At 56.1% G+C, this 17,578-nt stretch overlaps 1 protein-coding gene across 1 annotated transcript in view; it reads right to left on the bottom strand.

Annotated features, from left to right (window-relative positions):
* Nucleotides 1-1,100: 1,100 nt before the first annotated feature.
* ZNF469 (zinc finger protein 469) overlaps nt 1,101-17,578 on the bottom strand; it is a 215,955-nt gene continuing 199,477 nt past the window's right edge. Inside the window, exon 6 of the mRNA XM_064459737.1 lies at nt 1,101-15,706. Coding sequence (XP_064315807.1) covers nt 2,732-15,520 — 12,789 coding nt within the window. The 5' untranslated portion in view covers nt 15,521-15,706 and the 3' untranslated portion in view covers nt 1,101-2,731. The remainder of the gene's footprint in view (nt 15,707-17,578) is intronic.

The following is a 17,578-nucleotide window of genomic DNA, read 5'->3' as shown; positions in this document are numbered from 1 at the left end:
GTGTAGGCGGCAAGCATTTTAAGCCTCCATAAACAAAAGAGTAGTTTGGAAAATAATTCTATCAATTAATCAAATTAATCCTGCAGTTTTAGTTACAAGCCCCAAGTGGCAAGGATTCTAGCCTGCGGTTAGGAGCTATCTCTCATTGACAGCGTTTAAATGTTATGATTGCAACAGTAATTAAAGAATATAATATGCCCGGTTTTGTGTCAGCCTCCTACCTTCAGACCTCAGCGCTGCGCCGGCAGAGGTCAGCTTGAGGACAAATTGGTGATGACCAAACTGGGCCATCGCCATCATGATGGGCTTTTTTCCCCCCCGGGACAAGACACCCGTGTCATGAGTAGGACTTGGGCAAGGTGCAGTGCACCTCGAGTGCTGGGCTCAGGATTGGGCCCCTCGGGACAAGAAGGGCCTGGAGGGGCTGGAGCGTGTCCAGAGAAGGGCAGCGGGGCTGGGGCAGGGTCTGGAGCACAAGTGTGCTGGGGGGCAGCTGAGGGGGCTGGGGGGGTTTAGCCTGGAGAAGGGGGGGCTGAGGGGAGCCCTTCTCGCTCCCTGCAGCTGCCTGAGAGGGGCTGGAGTGAGGGGGGGGCTGGTCTCTGCTCCCAAGTCACCAGTGATGGGATGAGAGGGAACGGCCTCAAGCTGCATCAGGGGAGGTTTGGATGGGATATAAGGAGAAATGTCCTCACTGCCAGAGGGGTCAGGCCCTGGCACAGGCTGCCCAGAGAGGTGGGGGAGTCACTGTCCCTGGGGGGGTTCAAGCACTTCAGGGCACGGTTTAGGCGACCTGGCGGTGCTGGGCTCGTGGTTGGACTTGATGGTCCGAGAGTTCTTTTCCAACCTTAATGGTTCTATGTTTCTATGATTCGTTGAGAAGCCTCACCACTTGGCAAATGATTGCAAGCTGACGGCGGCGGCACCGACGTCCTCCTGCGGCCACTTTGCAGAGGGCACCACGAAGACGTACAGAGCATCCAGCTGTCAATTAGAAATATCACCGCTGGGTTAGGGGAGCGCCCGGGAGGAGGGGACCGCAGGGTACAGGACACAGCCAGCGAGAAACACCCCGCAAACACCACGCAGAGAGGAAATTTCTGTGAAAATATTGGAATATATTTGAAAAGATTATTCATGTATGATTTTACAGTACCACCCCATATTTTCATCTCATACTTTATTTAACAATATTAAAGAGGCACTTTAAAAGCACACATACAACATCATAAAACGGCGTTTCCTGCTCTCTCTCTGCTTCTCTGACAAAATATCAAAATAAAAACTTTTGACAGAACACATTGCACCCAAGGTAAATTACCTACAATATTTTTATACAATACAAAGAATTGTAAAGATACATATTAACAGAATAAAGCCTCTTTTTTTTCCTTTTAAATCTAAAACAAAACAAAAAATAATTGCAGGACAGACGCAAAGTACTCTGACTGTTCATATCACATCAGTGCATTACTTCACCTCCTTGACTTGGGAGTATTTCAATAGTATTTTTAATTCTCTTCCATGTCCTCTTTTGCACCTGAGATTTCTTTCCGGATTCAAAAGTTCGGTTGTATAACGTGCTCGTTTAACGTGACGTAACCTTTTTGACACTATGGAGTACCAGCATACAGGATTTTTTCTCCTAAAGTTGGATTTTTTAAACATTTATTTTCCTGCTTCGTTTTCTTTTACAGGTAACGGCTACTTCCTAACGGTTCCCTTTTATTTTTTAATCAAGGAAGGCTGTATTCACATTACAAAAGAAGAATAGCACCAGTAACTGCATAGTAAAAAGCGGATACCTATATAGCCACTAACTCAATACAGTAAGATAGTTTAGAAGTGATACCGTTGAGGGCACTCGGACAGTACCGGTTCGGCGCGGTAAATTGGCACAGTTTTGTCGTTGCGCAACCTCCCTCCTCCCCCGAACAAAAAGAAAACATACACACACACGCACACACACGCACGCACACACAAAACCCTAAAAAAAAAATCAGAGTTTGTCACAAGTGTCAAGGTGCAGTTTGCTCGCGGTGGCGGCTCTGGTTACATCGCCTACAGTGGTCAAAGAGCGGCAGCATCCTCTGAAGGGCTCCGACAGCCCCGGCAGCCCCAGAGCCGGTTCGTTATTCTCTTGACGATGTAGAAACAAATTCATAGGGATGGCTGTCAAAATATAGGACACTCGCTTCTTAATTTAATTTTTTTTTTTTTTTTAATTGTACCATCTCTTAGGCCAGCTCCCAATTAAATGAATTGTACGGGATTATTTGTGCAAAATCTTCAAAAAAAAAAAATTTGCTTTCTACAGTGTACTGCACCTTATGAATAAGACGTCTACGGAATGAAGTTCATCTCTTCAAGTACTTTGTACAAAGATAACACAGACATAGTCTCAAAAGGGTCTGAGATTTGCAAGTATCCTTATAACCTCAGCACTTCTGCAATAAAGCAATTGCTCTCGACGATTCAGTCTGCCCAAAGCGATTACAATTTCAGTTCATGAAAATCATCAGCAACATCAAAGTTCTAGCATTTGCATGATAAATCAGGTGAATTAAAGTAGATTAGTAGACACAAAGCAAACTATTTCACAGAGGCTGCAGTGCAAGTTCATTTAAGCTAGACAGAGAAATCATGCTACACAAACGAATTTAATGCTTTGATAATTTTTCCCTTGCAAACCCCATGAAAGCAGCTGAGGATCACCATAAGTCACTCCCATAAATTATTCTGAAGTATCTCTTCTTAAAGGAATTTTAAAGCTAGTTAATTTTTGCCCAAAGAGTTGGCTTAGCAGGTTGTTCTGGGACTCGGCGGTGCGGTAGCTGGCTGAGCCGGCCGGCTTGGCACCCCGGGCGGCACGCGGGCTGTGCAAGGAGCCACGCGGGGACGGTGCCGGCCCCTTGGCCAACACTTGGTGGAGGCTCTTCCCCAGAATGGCCTTCCTGCGTTTGACGTCCCCGTTGGCGTGACGGAGCTCCCCCTTCTTCTGGTTGAAAGTATCCAGGACCATCTTCTTCAGTTGGGTGCCTGCTTTGGGCTTGGGTACCAGCTTGTTGCAGTGCGTCTCCCTCCGCCCGGGGGAGAGGGCAGAAGCTTCGGCGTTGCTCCAGCCGGCGCGTTTGAGCTCGCTGGTGCTCTCGCTCCTACCTGGGCACGGGGTCCGGGCTTTTTTCTTTTTCCCATCTCCCTCCATGTTCTCCCGGGAGCCGGAGCTGCTCCGGTGGCTCAAAGACTTGTGCTCTTTCCGCCTCTTGGGGTGAAGCTTGCCGGCGGCCTTCCTCGGCTCAACGTGGCCGTGTCTCACGACGTTGCTGGCTGCCTCGCCTCTGGGCTGGTGGCCGGTGGATTTGCTTGGGTTGCCGCCTTGGTCCTTGGCATTAGCGCTGCTGTCCTTAGCCTCGGGCGTGGCTTTTTCCTTCCCCGAGATGGTTTGCTGATCCTCCTCGATGCTGCCGCCAGGACTGCCCGTGCCGGGAGCAGCCTCACTGCTGGGCTGGCTACCCGCGGTCTTCTTCTGCAGGGTTGAATCTTTGGCAGCCCTGTTCAGCGTGGGTGATGCTGTCTTGTCCTTCAGGGGCAGGGGATGGGGGTCAGCCACTGGAGATGTGGCCTTAGATGCACCTTCCCAAGAAGAGGCGTCACTGGCACTGGGGTTGCTCCACCTGTTGGTCTCCTTGGCTGATGGAGCCTCTGCCTCCGGGGAAGGAAGCTCCGAGACCTTCTTGGCAAGCTGGAGAAATGGGATCTCATCCACGGCATCGGTGGCTGCGCTGGGATTTTCCAGGACACCTGCTATATATTCATCTTTGTTGCCTACGCTTGTTCTTTTACTGGCATCGGTGTAGCCACATTTCTCAGTCAGGTGTGGAGGAGAGAGTTTTTGGTCTGTGGCCTGGTTACAAGCCAACCCAGCAAGGTCAATGGTAAACTCGGGCGAGTCCAAGAAAGGCAGTGGTTTCCCATCAAATGGTCCTTTCTCCAGCTCCTCGATAGACAGGGCAGCGATATGGCCGAGCTCCGGACTGCTCGCCGCAGCCTGTGGCAAAGACGGGGAGAGGCAGGGTGGTGGAGGCAGGGTGTCAAACTGGGACTTCTCCATCTCTGCCAGGAGGTCAGAGAAGTCACCGACCAGGTCTTCTGTTTTCACGGAGGGCTGGGGCAGCGGTGCTCCTGGGTCCGTAGGGAAGGAGTCAGTGGGAGCCTGCAGGCTGGGGCTTGCAGCCTCTACCAGCTGAAGGTCACTAGTGTGGTCCAGGTGGACCGGTGAGCTGCGTGGGAGTGAGCTGCCGTGGTGGGCAACCTTCCTCTTCTTGTTTGGCGGCATGCCCTCCCGGAGAGAGCCGTCCTCTTTCACCTTTTCCTTGCCGTCTCTGGAGGCAACGCCAGGTCTCATGACCCCTCTGAATTTGAAAGTCTTGCTGCTTCCCACCAGGTGCTTCTCCATGTGCCGGTCATACTGCTCTTTCTTGGAGAAGGTGTAGTTGCACATGCTGCAGATGAAGGACTTCTTGATAACGTGCATGACGTCTGCGCAGAGCTCGCAGGCATACAGGGTGGTGTGCTTGATCTCCTGCTCCTCTACTATCCCGTGCTCCTGGCTGAGGTGGTTTCGAAGCTCTTTGGTCTCCTGGTAGAACATCGGACACTTGTGGCACAAGTAAATCTTCTGTAAACTGTGCACGACTAAGTGCCGCTGGAGCTTGAAGGGTTTGGGAAACTGTTTGCCGCAGTGATGACAGTCCCTGGAAGGATCCTTGCAGTCTGGGTGCATGGGGACAGATTTTGGTGTGCCTTCGCTTTTTGCTATGTGCTCTGGAGACGGACTGGCGGATGCTTTAGAGGAGCTGGGTGCAGGTGGCTTCACCTTGATGTTGCTTTCTAAGGGGTCTTTCATTGCCTTGGCCTCCTGCTCGAGGGGCAGCTCCCTGGGGCTCTTGCTCTCTCTGCTAACCTCATGCTTGCTGCTGGGGTCGACGTGCCGGGAGGACCTGCTGGGCTTCCGATACATGATGGTGTTGAGGAAGTGGGTGACAGCGGCATTGTCGTCACTGAAGCAGGCTGGCAGGCCCATCACGGACTTCTGCGCTTGCCCCTTGCGAGCAAATTGGGTGGCGTGCTCCCGGAGGTGCTCGTTGTACATCCAGACGTCAGAGATCTCCTTCAGGCACATCCCGCAAGCCCACAGACCGGCTTTGTTTTTGGCGTGCTTCTCCTTCAGATGGTCCCTCAGCTGCTCCCGGGAGCTGAATTTGCGCTGGACACACATGTAGCAGGTAGGTGGAGGGGAAGGGTTATGGGAGAGCTTGTGGAAGTCCAGCTCCCCTAACGTCAGGAACCACTGGAAGCAGACCTTGCATTTGTACTGCTTGTCTTTGCCCTTGATGGTTATCTCACTCCGGTTTTTCCCCAACTTCCCATCTTCTAGCTTACTTCTGTGCTTGCTGTGCTGGCCCGGCTTTGGCTTGAAACTCACAGCGTTGTCCTCTCCATGGCCAGGAAGATCTTCGCAAGGACTGAAGAAGCACATGTCTCTCATTTTCAGCTTTGCATTCAGCATCTCGATGTCCATGGTATGAAATTCAGGAGAGTCTGAATCTTCGTTAGCCTTGCCATCGTAGGGCTGCTCCACCAGGTCAGGGGGCTCAGAGCTCGCTTCTCTGAGCGAGTGCTCATCCTCAAGGTCCATCAGAGGCTCAAACATGTCCTCGGCAGAGAGGCCTTCTCCCTCCTTCTCCAGACTCCCCCAGATGTTCAAGCTGGGGACGTTGTCCACTTGGCTGTTTTGGCACAAGAAAGTTAGCATGTTGTCTTCCAGGTCAATGTCCTCCTTCCCTTGGTGGGTCTTCTCACAGTCTGACCTCGGCGCAGTGCTTTTAGATCCACTGGGAGCAGCATCTCCGCTCTTCGCCTTGCTGCTGTGACACATGTTTAGCATTAAGGCGTCGTCGACAGAGATGGTTTCATATTCGCAAGGGTCCTCCCTGGTGACACAGAAGGAGCTGGTTTCGCTGAGGTCAGAAGCTAATCGGATTGTGAAGAGGTCGATGGCACCCGCTGGCTGGAGGTTTACCTCGGTGGTGGGCTTGGGTTTCTTGCTGCGCTTCCCATACACCCGCGTGCACTTCCTCCGGATGAACTGGTCATCCCGGGGGAAGAGCTGGGAGAAGGTGGAGTCATCATCAAACAAGCTCTGGAGGTCTGAGACGGCCGCGCTCTCCACGCAGTGCTCTCTGCCCAGTGGCACCTCTGCCTTCGCCCATCGCTTTGGCTCTGCAGGAGGAGGGCTGGTCCCCGGCGTGGGCTGCAGAGTGCCCTGCCCGGGAGCCTTTTGGGTGGTTTCTGAATCACACGTCTCCAGCGGCAGACCCCCTTCAGCAGGAGCTGTGGGACCCTGTGGGGCACCGCTCCCCTTCCCAGCGCTGCTGCCTACTGCAGGACTGTCTCCTGTCTCAGCATCCATCTCCTCCGTGCCATCAGCACCATCTTTGCCTACCTTGCCCAATCCCTTCTCCACTTGCTTCACAAACCTGCTACCCCATTTTTTGCAAGCCTGCATGTCTTCCACCCCATTTGGATCTTCCACCGCCCCAGGACAGGTGACCGTGCCCATTACTGACTCCTTGCTGACCATCTCCTTTGAAGACACCATCCTGTCGCCCAGGTCCTCTGCAAGCTCAGCTGCACAAGGGGACTGTTTATCTTTTTGAGCGTGCTGGCTTGAGTTGGATCTATTTTGCTCCTCTGTGGAGATGCAACCGCTTGGCCCGTGCAAGTCCTCCATAATCCTCGGCAGACTGGAGCTGAGGACAGCAGGGGGAGAACCTGCATTCTTCTCCAGCTCACATGGACCATCGGGCTCATTTCTGCTGGGAAATACCTTTGCTTTCCTTCGTCTCACTTTCCTGTTTAGCTTCTTTTCAGAATTGCCGTTTACCTCTCCAGGATCTTTGCTTTGGCTCCTTCTGCCCTTTTCTCCCTTCCTGGCTTGCCGTCCCGAGTCCAGCTTCCCAGACGCTGCCTCGCCGTCTCCCCTCGTCTCTGAGCGCTGTCCCTTTGCCTTCGTCTCCCTCTGCAGAACACGTGTGCGGTGCAGCTCCTGGGACATCTCAAAGGAGATCACGCTGAGGTCGCTGAGCACTCTGCTGACCACTTCTTGCATCTGTGTGCTGGGCTCTTTCTCCAGGTCTGGGCATATTTTCTTGGGGATGTGTTCAACGTTGGTGGTCGGCATCTCTGAGCTGCAAGTTTTGTCTTTGACTGAAGCCTTCAGGCTCCTCCTGGGCACCTTTTGGGCTGCTTTCAATGTCTTGTCTGTGGGAATCAAAGTGGACCTGGGAGTCTTGCTGGGCTGTGGTACGCCACCATTCTTCACCTGGTGCTTGACAGCTTTGTGCCTGGTCAGGCCAGGCTTGGACCGGAAAGAGGCTGAACAAATGTCACAGGTCACCGGGAGCCCATTTGGCTTCTTTTCTTTGTGAAGTTCGTTTTGGGAAGGGTTTGGCGCACTGTCAGGTGTGTTGCTCTCTCCTTGGCCCATACCATTTAACACACAACTCCCTGCTTCTCCAGCCCCATGGCTTTTGGGTTTCTCTCCTTTTAAACACTTCCCTCTGTTCTCTGCGGTTTTGGAAAGACCAAGTCTCACTTCTGCTGCCTCTGCAAACTCGTGGCCATTTAATTCAGCAGGACCAAGATCTCCAATGCTTGTAAGACCTCTATTGGCAGAGGCTGGCACCTGCTGAACAACAAAACCATTGGACAAAGCTTCTGGTTCACTTTGATGTTTATTTCCATCATCGGAGCAATTTTCAAGCTTGTTCTCTTGGTTCAGGTTTACCCCTCTTTCTCTGATTGGCAGAAGATCTGTCATGGGCTGGGTTGGGTAGCCTTGGGTTTCCGGAGGAATGCAGTTAATGACCATGTCTGTCATGGTGCACGCTTGGGTTTCTTGAAAGTGAGAGCTTGGCAGCACAGCACCAGCGCTTTCGGGTACTTCTTTCCCAATGCCCTCTTGGTTGAAAGGTGGTGAGCAGGGAAGAGAGCAGTCCTTTCCGTGCAGGTTCTGGGGACCATCCATCCCCAAGGCAGAGCCCGCTAGACCATCGTCACGCAGCAGAGCACAGGGTCTTGCTGTCCTTTCTCTTTCAGGTGGTCCGTAGTCACCCAAAACACCATCAGGGAGGTGATGGTGACTGTCCTCAACCACCTCTATCGGCACAGCCCCGCAGTGATGCAGCGAGGGAGGAAGGGGGGGTGCCCTTTTCCACGTCCCTTGCTCTACCGGGCTTGCGGTGGGGTGATGGACACGATGGCTGTTGGTCTCAGGAGGACACCTCTTCATGACGAATGAACTTGATGCGTTAAGCAGGGATGCGCTGTATTTCTTCTCACCTGAGAGCTGAGTGCCAAAGCTGGGGACCTCTCCGCCGTCGGCCCCACCACTTTGCAAGCATTTAGGGTGAGAAAAATTGGCTGGCAAGGGCAGGCTGGCTGGAGATTCGCCCACGTAGTGACAGCCATTGAGGGACTTCTGGCTACTTCCTTCTCTGGGAACCTTCGCGCTGACTGCACCGGCGTTCGTCTCCGGCACCACGTGGTGATCCTGGTGGAGATCCTCCTTGGAGGGACCGGGGGGACTGGTGGGACTTGTGGAAGCACTGCGCAGGGGCTGTGCCTCCTGCCCCACCTGATTCCTTTCCAGCCTCTCTGCTGCTGCACTGCCCAGAGTTTCTTTCTCGAGTAAACTACGGCTTAAGTGGGATTGCTCATGGTTTTTAAATGCCAAGGTCGCTTTGTTTTTATCTTGCTCCTGCTCTTCCATGAGCTGATCAGCTTTCTTTCCTTGCCCTGGCAGTGGGGTCACCGCTGTGTTTTTGAGTGGCAAGAGGTCATTACGCTCTCGGGAAACACCATCTGCACAGATATTAATGTCATTCAGCTCCACATGTTCATTTGCTAAGTGCTGCAGCTCCGTTACATTATTTTGCAGCTCCGGCTTCGCAAACGTGGCTTGTTTTGCACGGTAAGACCCCATTGCACCGAATGACTCCAGCTGCTCGCATCCACCAGAGAAAAGCACAGCCTCTTTCACTGGGGCAGCAGTTTTTTCTGTGTTGCCTCCAACGGGGATGTTCCCCTCCCCTTGGGCAGGGCAATATGTCCGATTTTCCCCCTCCAAGGCACCACCACTCTCCTCTTTCTGCTCCGGCTGGATGCGGGCGGTGGCAGACGGGTGGCTGGGAGCAAGAAGCATGGGGAAGCACGGCATCAACAGCTCCTCTTCGTTGCTCTTCACCGTTCGGGCAACGAAGAGCTGGAGCTGCTGCAAAGGGTTGGCAGCCGTCTCCTGGGATGCCATCATCTTCTGGGAGCCGCAGTTGTTCTCCTTGGGCAGACTCAGCATATCGAACAGCAGCACTTTTTGCTTGCTGGCTTTGTCGCTGGGTCTAGGGGCTGGATAGGTGGTGGGGCTCTTCCTTGCGTCTGTTTCTTCCACCGACACAGACCCATCCCCATCCCCTTTGAAGTCCATGGCGCTTTTCGCCATTTTGGGTGACTCGGGCCTGCTTAAGGGTCTTTCTTCTGTATCTGGGACCTCTTTGATGTGAGGAGAAAAGGCAAGATCCAAGGCTGGGGTGGGACCTTGCTGAAAGCCAAATTCAGGTTTATGGTTTGGAAGACGGGCATCAAACTTCTCCAGCTCTGCAGCATCAGCGAAGCTGTCATCTGTTTTCCCTGGCACAGGGAAGCTCTTGGCACCGTGCTGGCATGGCAGGGGTGGCAGGGGATCTTTGGTCGTTTCTGCTGCCTCTAGGGTCTTGGGGAACACGGTGACAACAGCGGGGCTTTTTGTCACAGGGTCCGTGTAGATGGGAGCCTCTGTTTGGTCTGGTGTGCGTGAGCCAGGTAGACTTTTGGAGGAAGACCCATTTTCCATCTTTCCAGGACCACTTTCCTCGGCAGCCGCAGCTCCCTGGAGCTGTTCGCTGCTGTCTTTGGAGCAGAAACGGTCTGCGGTGAGCGGGGCTGATGTGCACACCCCTGCCTCCAGCGAGCCCAGCTCCACCGGGCAAGGCCAGGGCTCCCTGGGTCTCTCGTAGTCCCCATGGGTGCTCGTGACGGCCGGCTTCTCGCCCTCCAGCCTCTCGCGGACACAGAGGCTTGAACTGCCCAGCTCATCTGCCAAAAACAGTCCTTTCTCCTGGCCCGTCTCTTGCTCGGCTGGCAGCGGCGGTAACTGCTCAGCCGCCTGTCCTCGCAGGTGGGCAGCAACCTGTTGCTCGGGTTTCTGAAGGGCAACAGATGCCTCGCTATCCAGCTTGCTGGTTTGCAGTTGACTTTCCAGCTCTGTGACTAATCTCTTGATCTCCAGCTCATCGTCTGATATGTTGTTCATAAAAGTCACGTTATAATCCGTTATCCTGTCCGGCAGCGGCAGGGACAGTTGGCTGGTGGGGACAGGTCCTTCCTCGGGGAATTTCTTGGCTAGTGGCTTTTCCACTGAAAGGCTGTGGAACTGAGTCATGTCTTCTGGCAGCATCGGAGCCACCTCCTCCATGAGGGACCAGTCTTTCTCTGGCATGAACGGTGGATATGGTTGCTCAAATGGCAGTGGCTTGCTGGGGGGGTTGCCGGGGCAGGCAAATGTTGTCACATAACCGTCCTTGCTCGCAGAAACGCTCTCGTAGAGCGGCGGATCAAACTCAGTGACGGGAAGCTCTCCAAATATCGAAGAGGAATCGAAGCTCAGAGGGGAGGAGACCTTGGCCTGTGGCGTTTCTGCAGCGTAGGGGGAGATGCTGGCGTGCTTCTGCTCGAAGGAGCTGGCGTTGATGTCATCCCGGCATAAGTACATGTCATCTATGTGCGAAGATCCCACGGCTGGGGGCTTTGAGAAGAGGTTGTCATCGTAGTGACCAGGAAGGCCTTTGGGATCGAAAAATGTGTTGTCACTGCTGACATAGGGATCGTGGGCCTTGGCATTAAGCATCATCCCTACTGCATCACCCCCGTACGGGGCAACCGGCGTGGGATAGTCCTTCCGACCATCGCAGAGTCCATGTGCCTTCAAATATTTGATGCCCGCTTCCGAGTAGGCGGCACTTACGTTGCCAGGACTAGCGTCGTTACCGCCATGGGATGGAGCAATTAGCTCTTCTGCATGGTACTTCAGCCCATCGCTCGTGAAAGGGGCAAACTGATGCCTCTGGTTGACCACGGTCAGCTCAGGTGAGTCCTGAGCCTCCAGGGTGGGTTCTCCTGCCTCAGCCGAGTGCTTTGCTGCTCCTTTGGGCTCTTCTGCCCCCTCTTTACAGGAGAGCCCGATGGGGCTCCTGCCCGAGGTGGCCGTGCTGGGCAGCTGCCTTTCCTGGGGCTGCGGTAACAGCTCCTTCTTTGCACAGTCTGCTGCAGCAACATCTGGTTCAGTACTCGGATGTGTCCTGGAGCCTGCTAGCAAAGGTTTGGCTGAGCCAAACCGCCTGCTCCCCCTGGAAAAGTCCTCCTTGCTCTTCTGGCCTTTCTTTGGGCTCCTGTCCTCGGGAGGGCTGAGAGGAGTCCTTGGCGCACGTGCCAGGCTGCCCGAGCGCCTCCTCCTCTGCGTGCCTCCCTTCTCGCTGCCCGAGCCGGCCCCATCAGTGCGGGCAGGGCTGGTGCCAGTCTCGCCGGGCACGCTGTGGTTGCTGCCAGTAGATGACTGGCTGCTCCGTCTTCGGACTCTGGCCACACAATCCTTTTTCTTGGCATCCTCCTGGCTTGGGACCCCCCTGGGCTCCTCTGCCTCCCTCTTCTGACTGTCCCTTTTCCGGCTGTAGCTCCAGGCTGGGTCTTTCTCTTTGGCTCGCTCACTTCTTCCCGAGCGTTTCTTGCTAAAGCTGTACTTGGTCCTCCCGACGAATCTCGTGCCGTGCTTCTTCCTCCCCTGGGGCTTGCTGCACTCTGCCCCATCATCATCCGAGTCGGAGACGTAGTCGTATTCCCGAAACCTGCCCTCCTTGGCGGCTGGCACCGGCCTCTCGGTGACCTGAGGGAACTGTGCCTGCTTACTGCTCTTCACCTGCAGTTTGTGGAGCTTGTTCTTTTGCTGCACGATCTTGTGAATGAGCTCCTTGCTCCACGTGCCGCTTCGGGGCTTCCGCTTCTTCACGTCCTTCATGGAGAACCGGGGTGGCTTGGAGCTCTTGGTGGCAACACCTGGCCCCACTTCGCTCTTTGTTGGAGGCTCCTGGCTGAGCTTCCTGGGATGCTTTTGGCTGGAGGTGGACTTGGAGGAGGCGGTGGCTGGTTGGATGCTGTTCTTCCTACCCACCCGCAGCCTGGCTGTCCTCTCTGCTCCCGCTGCCCCGGGATCCGGCTCCTGGGCTGCCAACCTCCGTGCCACCCTCCCCTTGTGAAGGTGCTGCTTTCCTGCCCCTCTCTTCATCTGCTCCCCAGCTGGGTGGCCATCCTCATAAAAATAGCCAGTCTTGGGCTGGCCCGCTGCCTTCTCCTCCGCAGTTCCCTGCTTTGACTTGCTCTCCGAGGCCAGGGCTTCCTTCGCCTTGTGGGACATCCCACCGCCAGCCGCCTTCACGCCCGGCAGCTCCTCGTCAGCAAACACGTCTATGAAGCTGCTGTCGATCTCCGGGTTATCTGACTGGTACCCCAGGCCGTTGAGGGCTTCGGTGATCAGGCTGTCCAGCTTGGCGTCGTCGATGTCCAGGTCCGAGGCAGTGAGCGGCAGGGAGCTGGCAGCAAGGCCGTTGAAGAGGCCGCCCTTCAGAGCATCTTCCTTGCCCTCGCTTTTGCTTTCCCCATCCAGCAAGAAGTCATCGCTCTTGTTTAACACCAACAAATGCGCCTGGGGGTCCGGAGACAGCGCCAGGCTTTGGGGCTTGGGGGGCTCCAGGGGGAGCGCTTTCCGCCCCTCGGCTGCCCGGGGGGCATCCTTGCCCTCTCCCTGGGGAGCGGGATGGGAGGCGCAGAACTGGCGGTGCTGCAGGAAGGAGGAGAGGTTGCTGTAGTTCTGGTCGCACTGCTTGCAGGTCAGGAGCACGTCTAACTGGTCCAGGCTGGCGCTGCTGAGTGAGCTGGCCAGCAAGTGATGGGAAGAGTACGGTGGCGGAGGCTGCTCCCCGTCCAGCCCATCTGAGCATCCTTTGGCTACCTCCACACCGGGTTTGTGGAAGGGGCTCGCCGGGGTGCATTTCAGGAGGTTGTCATCTTTCAGGGCATCAGGAGCAAAGTGGAAGGCCTTGATGGAGTCCGGGGGGTGGTAATGAAGCGAGCCTGAGCTCAGGACGTCGGAGGGGTGGAAGGTTTTGTTGCCGTCCTTGGGATGGCAGGGGTGCTGGAAGAAGGGAGAGGGGGTCAGCGCTCCGGACATCTGGCTGTCTTCAAAGCCAGGGTTGAGCGGGCTGCTGGACATGGGGGAGAGCGACGAGCAGGTGCTGCCGCAGGTGGGGTTGGGGACAGGGGACGGCAGCGGGGACTCGCAAGGTGAGGCAGCCACCAAGGCTGACGGCGGCAGGACTAGCGCTGGGCCCGACGAGCTCCTTGAGGGAGGAGGAGGAGGAGGACCTGCTTGACCCATGCTGTAGAAGAGGGCTTTGCTTCTCGAATCGCAGGCGGGAGACCCTGGCTCCTTCCCACTTTCGAAAGAGAAAGCACCCGTCGAGTTGGGGTCTCCCCTCTGGACCCCGAGGCTCTCTCCCGATAAGAGCTTTTTGCCATGATACCCCGAAGAGTTACTTATGGGGGGCCCTTTCTGGGCTTTCCCACTCCCCTGCCACTCCGACGTGCCCAGGGGGAAGGGAAGCTTCTGGCTGGTGATCTGTCTCGACAGCTCTAGCCTGTTTTGACCGGGCATTGCAGAAGTGAGGTGTATTTGCTGCCAAGGCATCCTGGCATTTTTCTGCCTGTGCTGCCTCTGCTCGGGGCCAGACTGGCACTCGAATGAGAACTGGTTTCCAACAGGGTTTGAATAAGGTGCTGAATTCTGATCCATGGAAGAAAACGCCTTAGTGGCACCTTCCCAAGCTTGCACAAGCCTGGGGTGGGTGGGTGCCGTAGTGGGAATGCTTGTCTCGAAAGGCACGGATCCTGCGCTGGCGCTGCCCGCGGGGGAACTGCAATAGGCTTTGCTCTGAAAGTGCACTTGGGAGAGAGAGTTCGGTGGCATGTTCCTTCTCAGAGGGCTGCTCTGGACCAGCAGCCGCGGGCTGGGGACACTGTCTTTCGCTGAGGCTTGCCTCTTACCGACTGGCTTTGGCATACTAGGCGAGTGTAAACTAGACGGAAAAACAGCTTGGTTTTCTTGGAAAGTGCTTGGGTTTTGGTCGATAGCACCAGACGACGAGAGAGCACCATTGGGGTCGGCGGGATGCTCGCTCCTGCCCTTGCAGCACGGCAGCGGGCCGTGGTGCGGGGCCGGCGGCGGCGGCGGCGGCGGGTGCAGGAATGGTGGCAGCGGTGGCGGCGGTGGGGCGGGCAAGCCGTACAGCCTGCCCTCGGGGGACACGCTCTCGTAGGAGCCGCTGCTCAGCACCTCCTCTTGCCACTCTCTGGAGGACGAGTGGAAGGCGAAGGCGCTGTGAGCCAGCTGGCCGGCGGTGAGCCCCACGTCCAGGTACTCCTGGCTCCCCGCATCGCTGCGGTACGGCTCCTTCCCCGAGTCGTGCAGCAGCTGGAAGGGGTACTGGCACGGCAAAGCCCCCAGACCATGGGTGCCAGCTTTGCTGCCCTCGGGGAAAGAGCTGGGCTTCTGCACTGAGACCCCGTAGCTAGCACCGGCAAAGCTCTTCTCCGGGGAAGGCCAGGAGTCAGCCCCGTTCGCCTGAAACTCTAAATAATGTAGCTGCCCATTGGTGCCGGGGCTCTTGAGGGGGATGCCGGCAGCGGGGGGCTGCCCTTTGGGGCCGTGGCGGGGAGCGGGCTGTGAGGTATAGTTGGCAGAGGTATGGCCGGTGGCGGCATCGGGGAAGCAGCGGCCAAAGCCGAGGTCGTCTTGCCGGAGCTCGGACTCGTGCTGGGGGATGCTGGGCACGTGGAAGCGGTAGCTGCTGGCCACGGGGCCGTGATTCTCCTCTGGCTTCTTCGGTGGGGTCACCTTCTGCTGGGGGTAGGCGATACCGATGGTGGGGTTCGGCCGGGTACCGGCGATGCTGAGCCGGTAAAGCTGATGGTGGCCCCGCTCACCCTTCCCCGAGCGCCGGCTGCGCTCGCGGGCTCGGCCCTTCCCTGGGGGGGATTGGGGGCTGCCCTTGACCTCTCCCCAAGCGCCGTCGTTTCCAAACTTGGGTTTGCGGTGGAGGGATTTGAAGTCGATCTTTCCTGCTTGCTGTGGCCGGATCACGGCTTCCCGCTGGCTGTGGGGCTCCTTGTCCTTGGGGCCGGGGAAGGGGGACGTGCCCTCCCCGCCAAGCGCCCTCCCATCCTTCTCCCCGCAGCCTTCAAAGCCAAAGTCCTTGTCGGGGTCTTTGGGACCGGCCTCAGTATCGCCGATGGTGTAAACATGCTGGGTCTCTCCAGTCATGATACCGAGCCGGGGGAAAGGCTAGAAAGCCCCGTTTTCCCGTCCCGCTGCGAGCTGCCGTCCCTCCGTCACGGGCCTGGTCCTCCGCTGATGGGCACCGCGGCGGTGAGAGGGGCAGCGGCTCCCCGGGGCCGGGGCGGCGCAGGGTCCCGAGCGCCGGCGGGGCTCTGCCGCATCGTTTCAGACCTGGAGAGGAGAAAAGAGGGAAAGAGTGGCCGTCAGGGAGACATATTGGCCCCTTTTCTTGGCGTTGCGGTGGGGAGGGGGACAGAGGAAGGGGCAGCGCAACCCCCTCAAGCAGCCCCAGGGCGAAGCCCTACAGCTTTGGCTCTCCAAAGGATGCTCGGAGCATTTCACCTTTGGCAAAAGCTGCTGACGGAGGCACTTCTTTCCTCCCTGGGAAGCTATTTCTGGGTACTACTTAGCAACACGAGCAGAAAAAGATGACAGAAGAGCTCCACCTACGGATTAGCGGGAAGGGCTGTCGGGTTGGGCTGGGAGAGACATCCTGGGAAGGGCTCTCTGTCCCCGTGTCCCCGTGTCCCAGCTCCTGGGGCTGGAGGGATGGCAAGGTTCGGCTGTGCAGCAAAAGGCTTTGGCTCCACCTCGATTCCCCCCCCCAGCGCATCCCTTTCACCTCGCTGCCCCTGCACCAAGCCGTCGCTCTGAAACCCCTGGAGAAAGGACTTGAGCTTCTGCTGCCTCTGCTTTAACTTTAACACCACCTGCAAATTGCCCTCGCAATTTTAGACACTGTTAAGTAGGTGAAAGAATAAAAACTAAGTCCCAAATTTACCAGCTGATTTTACAATACAGCACCTCAGGGCATTAGACGTGAAGCTCAAGTCAAGCGCAGCCGCTTAAAAGGTGCCACCAGGATTTTAGCCCCAAACACAGGTTATATTAAAAAGAAGAGTAAACCCCTGTTTTAAAGAGTCTCTTTTTAAAAGTCTGTTGGAAACAGAAAGGGTTTCTTTCTCCTCCCTCACCAGAAACCCCTCTTTACTGTCTGCCCCAGGGGGCAAAGGCTTGATACTGCTGGGAGCTGGGGAGGGGGCAACCAGGCTGCAAAGCAGCATGAAATTCAGCTTACTAGTCTTCTCCTGGGCGTAATTCTTACGGCCCCCCAGCCCCACTTGGGGTCCGCCCTGTGCTGCACAGCCTCGCCATCCCTGCCCTGCAGTGATCGGAGCAGAAAATGCCAATTTCTGCAAGAAAAGGGGAGCGACCTGCACCTATTCGGGGTCTCTGCAGCATGCACGGGTCATGTATCAGCTCACGTTCGATGCTCTGCTTGCGCACAGCAGCCGGGGTGAGCACTCCGAGATGCTGCTGCAGCACATATGCATTAATAATATTATTGTGTATATACAGAGATAGCAGAGGCACGGCTGCATCCCCGCGGCTCCCTCTGCAAAGGTGCTGTGAGCCCTTGCAGGGAGGGGAACGCAATGCAGCGGGGAGAGCCCGGGGGGGGTGTCCCCGGCTCCCCTCTCTGATTCGAGCTGCCAGGCTCAAATTCCTCTACGATTTCACACCCCGCTAAGTGAAATGAATCCTGGGCTGATTTGGCCAGACCCTATGTGCTCGCCCCCCTCCCCGCGCACCGGCCAAAGCTCACACGCGGCCCTTTGGCAGGCAAGGGTTTTGCTTGCAAAACAATGCACCACTTATGCCGCTTCCAGCCACCACTGCAAAGCCTGTTTGCTGCTGTTTAAATTTGCAAAGGCTCCTTGCCAAGATAAAATACCCAAGGCCAGCGCTTGCTACATTATCACAGTCCTGCTCTTTCAGCCACATAAAGGAGCCTTTTTTTTTTTTCTTTTTTTTTTTTTTTTTGTGAAGGAAAGGCTCGTTTGTGTATCTGTAAAGCTGCAGGATTTGCGTGGCAGGGGCTGGGGTTTGCTGGTGCATTAGTGGTGAGCGCCAGGAGAAACAAACACCATGCTCCCTGCGCGGGCAGAGCGATGGAGACGGGCAAAGCGGAGCTGGTGGCACACAGCACTGTCCCGCTGATGAAAGGGATCCACGTGCCGTGCCGGGATGCCTGGCGGTGCT

This window comes from Phalacrocorax carbo, chromosome 8 (assembly GCF_963921805.1).
Source record: "Phalacrocorax carbo chromosome 8, bPhaCar2.1, whole genome shotgun sequence".
In the NCBI taxonomy this organism is placed as follows: domain Eukaryota; kingdom Metazoa; phylum Chordata; class Aves; order Suliformes; family Phalacrocoracidae; genus Phalacrocorax; species Phalacrocorax carbo.
This window is presented reverse-complemented; position numbering and strand designations above follow the sequence as displayed.